Consider the following 6,390-nt stretch of genomic DNA (forward strand, 5'->3'; position numbering starts at 1 on the left):
TAAAAAAAAAATCTTATTAGACCACTTATTTGCTATTTTTAAAATATCACTTCCATATAAATTCAACATGTGATTTTAACCTATTACCATTTTTCTCAACAACTTCACGGTCTCTTCTCCATAGTTGGCATCTAGTACTAACGGTCTACCTTAGTACTTCCTCGACCCATCATGACATTAATGCTTGGGCGTACAATCCTATTATTGACAATGCAATCGCTGCTTCTCTCCATTTTCGTAAATAGTACTTTCTCTATCCTCAGTCGCATTTTAGATTGCCAATCACGCAATCTTACATAAGTTCAATCTAAACTCCTCTTCAGTTAGCCACTCACTAGTATAGTCTTCGGTGACGTGGCGGAAATCCAAGCATTCGCTCGTACTTCAAAGATCCCTGCTTCGTGAGTCATTGACCTCCCATTGATCGGATGTCCGTTGGGTTTTCGAGATGACCTCGTATTAAGTTATGAAACAATACTACCAATAATATGCAACCGAATATGACCCAGAAATCAAAGGAAAAGCTCAAGTAAAAAGGAAAAAGCCGGATTCAAAATTGATTGAGAATTAAGGTAGCAACTTTCTTTGAAAATTGTTTTGACCATACGAAGCAGAGACGATAAAGTGAAACCATGCATTACGTCTGCGCTCTCTGCTTTTAACTTTAATGGGAATTTTAGTGGTAGTTGTCTCGTGCAAGGTCGAGATTTTTCGTGGTGTGATATATAGTAGGCGGGGGCTTTTAGCATAGCATATCCGAGATAGAAGAGGCAGACTCGTAAAACTCCAAATACATTTTCAGTGAAATGGCAACGGAGGGAGAAAAGGGGCAAGTAGAGTTGCTAGGTGTGACTCTCAGTCCCTTCGTGGTGCGGGTTTGCATTGCTCTGGCCCTTAAAGGTATCGATTACGAATTCATCCAAGAGAATTTGCAGCCTAAGAGTGAGTTGCTGCTGAAATCAAACCCTGTTAACAAGAAGATTCCAGTGCTTATCCACAATGGAAAGCCTGTTTGTGAATCCATGATTATTGTGCAATACATCGAGGAGGCATGGGGCAATAAGGCACCGAATCTTATGCCCAAAGATCCATATGAGCGAGCCATTGCTCGCTTCTGGGCTGCCTTTGTAGACGAAAAGGTAATTTAACGTGATCGCTTGCATTCATAGCTCATCGACCCTTTCTTTGTCTGGAATTTGTGTCTTCGAAAGTTCCAATTATGTTTTTTCTATTCCGTAACCAATATAGTTGTGGTTGCAATGTGTGCGTTCAGCTCTTTCCATCTATGCGAGCAGCATTCTTTGGCCAAGGCGAGCAGCTACAGAAAGAAGTGGAAGTTGCCGTTACAAATTTTGTTTTGATAGAGGAAGCTCTGCGAACCAACGATTGCTCTGCAGGAAAGCCATATTTTGGAGGGGATGAGATGGGCTTGATTGACATCGCTTTGGGTGGTTTGTCGGCGTTTATCAAAGGCGTCGAGAAGGCTACCGATAGCGTTTTAATAGATCCAGAGAAAATGCCGTTGTTGACCGCATGGATGGATCGATTCTGTGAATCCGATGTAGTGAAAGAAGTGATGCCAGATCCGGCGGAATATATATCTGTTAGGAGAGCCATGATGATTTCACCACCTACTGCTAATTAGGGGAAACCATGCCGACCTTATAAACTGAGGACAGACAGAGAAATTATATTTAAGAGGAGTGCTATTCGTAGTCTTTGTCATTTTAGACTGGTCTTGAAGTATAGCTGCTTTATGTTAATTAGTGTGAATAATGTTTTGGTGAATCTCGCCGGTTCTATAGCTACCATTCCTCTGTTCAATGTATATTATTTATTCGCAGCAAGTTTTTGATGGATCCCTCCGATGCTGTCGCTGGCATCGCCCTATTTTTTCTCCGTGGAAAAAAAAGCGACAATGAAATGCAATTAATTTTGTGGAAAGATCGTCTATAGCTGCCATAAAGTGTCGCATCAAGTTGGGAGAATAAACTTATATGGGACATTGTTGCATTTTGAAACAATCCTGAATGTGGAAGGCATCCGGTCCCATTTGAAAACAATCCGGAAGAATCTGGGGTTCAAATTATGTGGTTGGTTCAATGTCTTGAGTCATCGTCAATCACAACATTTGGTAAAATGTCACCTTTAGCGATTTATCAATTTCTTCGTGACTTTCTAGATTTTTTTTTTTTTTCCCGGTAAAACTTTCTAGATATATTCGACTTTGCTGTTGTGCCGAATGTGAAAGATTAATTTTACAGTTTTGTTGGATTTTATTAAAAAATATTCTGATATATAAGATAATTTTCAATGTGTATCGTTTTTATAATTATTATTCTGTTTTAATGGAAGGGTGTTTTCTGAATGTGAAATATTAATTTTACAGTTGGTTTGGATTTAATTAGAAAAAAAATTGATAGATAAGATAATTTTCAATGTGTAGAGTGGTTTTATCTTTTTGAATATGTATATTTATTTATAGTGATTATGATTAATCATATTATAATTTAAGGTTGTTTCTTATTATTTTTGCTCTAAGTTAAGGATATTGTATTTAGTTTTTGGTTAAACGCATATTAGTTTGGAGTCATCTTTTGAGGTGGAGGAATTGTCTGATGGTCAAAAGTGGTCGGAATTTAAGCAAAAAATTCCAAAAACTCTTGTAGAGGCAGTGTTCGAATCATGTTTTTGATGGTGGAAATGGATTCAATACCATCAAAAATGTCTAGGACACCTAAAATTTTGAAGTTTAACAACTATAACTTGGATTTACAAAAATCCTTGCCGGATTTTCTTTAAATATGACCAGAATTTCCATAACTTTCCAGGCACTACTGCTATTAGTTTGGGTTTGACAAAAAGAAATGCAATTTTTTTTATAGTTGAACAATACAAATTGGAATTTATTATTTTTCTTTAATTTGATTAGTTGATAAATTAAATATGTTAGTGTTAATTATCTTATTTAATAAACTTTTACAGATAATAATGTACTTGTTGCATATCCCCATATCTTCAAACACAACATGTTATAAACTGTCACAATATAATATAATATAATATAATATAATATATCATTTTTAATAACTGCAAAATACACATCTAAAAAGCAAAATTTGATGAATAAATAAACACACCATAAACATTAAATATTATTCTTTGTAGATTAATACTAACAACCAAACTACGATGTAAAAACTCAGTGTTTAGTTTACAGAACACAAGTCTCGATTCTGACATGCCATTCCACTTGGCATATCGTATAGTGTCAAATTTTTTGTCGCTCCTCCCGCGATATCCTCGGCAAATTTCTTTTAAATACTTTATCCCTCTTTGACTACGCCACATTAATTCTTGATGTATATAGACTTAAAAAAAACGTTATTTTTATTTCTTTAATTAATTTTTTGTTTTCCAAAACCTATAAGAGCCTACGCATTACGCATTCCCATTGTAAATGCAATTTTTTAATTAATTTTTTGTTTTCCAAAACTTATATATAGCCATGTAAAGACACCAATGTATCTTGCGTTATTGAAATCTGGAGCCTACGCATTCCCATTGTAAATGCGATTTTTTTTAGCTTAAAAAAATAATGATAATAATTCAATTTATTGAATCCTTACCGTAATTTTGTGGGATGGGATGGAATATGTACAAATTTTATACCAGTGATTTTATATTTATTAATATTAAAATTTGAATTTTATATCAATATATTAATATAAAATAATTAAATAAATATTTTTTTAATAAATTAAATAAATTAATCAATTTTATATTAATGTATTATTATTTGTGTAAAGTGTAATTTAAAAAAAAAATATTTTTTAATTTTTGTGAATTATTTTATTTTTATTTATTTATCATTGGATTGATGGTTCATTTTAACATGTTATTGGTGGCTGCCTTGGCAAACTTGCAAGATGAGTGTACGAGGAGTGCTAAACCATAACATCAATAAATGTATGTTGTATTTCATTCAAGCTAGCTTCCTAAGTAACTTGTCCATGCTCAGTCTAGGAAAGTACAAAGCCCATAACATCAATAAACGTATGTTGTATTTCATTCAAGCTAGCTTTGTAAGTAACTTGTCCATGCTCAGTCTAGAAAAGTATGAAGCCTTACAGATTATAGTTCGCAGATTTTAATGTGTCACATTTTTTTAAGTTTTGGTAAACTATATACAAAATTCATAAATATGTTTGATAGTCTAGTTTCAAAAATTAAATAATTTAACTTTTACGAAACATGTTTTAATATAATTCTAATATTATAATTTATTATTATAAAATATATTTTTAATAATCATAATGCTATAATAATTTAATAATGATCTTTTCACGAAGAAAAAACTTAATACTAATAATTAATGTAATTATTTATCTTTTATTTAACTTTAATAACTTATTTTACTAATATATTTTTAATATAATATAATATTATTTATTTTATTGTGTTAAAGCTATATTAATATAAAATTTGTAAATTTAAAGTTTTATTAGGTTTTATTTTGCACAAAATAAAGATATTTTTTCAAAATCCCAACATAATCAATTCTACTTCTATTGATGAGATTTATGTAGGGTATATCAATGGGGTCATAACTATAGTATAACATGGTTAACAAGTTCAATCATATTCAACCATGGTTATTCATGGTTCACATGGGAAACACAATCAACTATAGTCAACATGGTCAACCATATACATCTATAGTTACATGTTGGCAATGATGGTCAAACAAGCCCAATAATGGTCAAACTATACAATGGTCAACTATGGTCAATCCACCTCAATAATGGTCAATCAAACTCAACAATGTTCAACCATTATCAACTATAGTCAATATTGTCAACCATATTCATCTATAGTTAAACATTAACAACTATACTCAACCACATTAGCCCATAGTCACCCATGGCCAACCATGTTCATCCATAATCAACCATGGTTGACCATAATTAACCATGGTCAAATAAACTCAATCATGGTCAATCATGGGCAACAACACAACCATATTCATCCATCCTTAAACCACCTCAACAATGGTTAACCATGGACACAATGCTCCTCCATGGTTATCATGGACAACCATATTCATATATAGTTAAATATTGACAACCATGAATAACTGAGAGACTTTTAAATAATAAATGACTAATTTACATCTAATTTTTATAAATAGTTGAAAATTTTTTAGACAACTTCTCAAAACCATTATAAAGGATATACATATTATAAGTTTATCAATATGTCACATACTCATACTAAAACTGAATCTTGTTTTTTACTTTATTCAGCTATGTTTAAACTAAGCGGCAGGGAGTAGCTACCATGTAGAACTTATTACATTTCGAAATGATTATGATCATAATAATAAATATGAAGCTTCAAAGTCATTTAAGAGTTATATATATATATATATATATATAATTTTTAAGTTAAGTTAGAATTCTATAAGAACGAAATAAGATTAAAAATCTAAGGAATGGTTTAATTATATATAAAATATAATTTTTAAGTTAATTTAGAATTCTACAAGAACGAATAAGATTAAAAATCTAAGGAATGCTTTAAGTTAAGAATTATTAAAAAAACTAAGAAATGGGTTTAAGTTAATACTTATTAAATATTTTTAGATTATGATATTATGATTTTATTTTAAATTATTAAATAATAGGATGAGTTTTCTAAGTAATGAAAAATGGCCATGAATGTTATTTGTGTATGCTTAATGGAAATGGTGAGAATTCTATTGTTCTATGATTGTTACTTGCCATGAGAATTTTGGCCTAAACTTGCAAAAGACAATCTAACCATGTTTTCCATGAAACTTGTGAATCCTAGGTAGGATTCTATGTATAACTCTCCATGTATCTCTCTATGGATTTCCCTAGGGAATGCTAGAGCCTTCAAGGAATTATTTTTTGGGTAAGATTGTGTATTGTGTGATGTCTAAAGTGTGCTTTGAGAGTCCATTGGGATAATTAGAGTTCTTCAAACCACATCCTTGATACTTCTTGAGGGAACTATGCTAGAGCCTTAGAAGGGAGGTGTGATAGCTTGAGGGATTGTGGAGTAGAGAAAGGGGTACACTTCACTAGGTTGTGCAAGTTGAGGGAAATAAGAGAATATAGGTTGGAATTACTATTAAAGTTTGTTACATTAGCCTAGATACCTTAATATTGGCTATTAGATGTAGTTAGCTTAGGTATCCTTTTGCCTTGGTGGAGTCATAGTGCCAACTAGGAGGTGACTTGTTATTGAGAGAGTAAAAGTAATAGTGTCTATGATAACCTAGAATGTCTAGGGTCTAACCCAATTGGTTCTTTTATTAAATATAAATGTTATTTATTATACATGCTTGTATGTTGTTTATGATGT

General features: G+C 31.7%; 1 protein-coding gene across 1 annotated transcript; it reads left to right on the forward strand.

Annotated features, from left to right (window-relative positions):
* Nucleotides 1–706: 706 nt before the first annotated feature.
* On the forward strand, nucleotides 707–2,086 carry LOC149204672 (glutathione S-transferase U18-like). Its single transcript, XM_089393346.1, has 2 exons — nucleotides 707–1,139; nucleotides 1,274–2,086. The coding sequence occupies exons 1-2, from the start codon at nucleotides 807–809 to the stop codon at nucleotides 1,643–1,645; spliced, it is 705 nt and encodes a 234-aa protein (XP_089249472.1). The 5' UTR covers nucleotides 707–806; the 3' UTR covers nucleotides 1,646–2,086.
* Nucleotides 2,087–6,390: the final 4,304 nt, after the last annotated feature.

This window comes from Pinus tabuliformis, chromosome 1_2 (genome assembly GCF_031772625.1).
Source record: "Pinus tabuliformis cultivar Carrire ecotype Pingquan chromosome 1_2, CPIR1, whole genome shotgun sequence".
Classification (NCBI taxonomy): Eukaryota; Viridiplantae; Streptophyta; class Pinopsida; order Pinales; family Pinaceae; genus Pinus; species Pinus tabuliformis.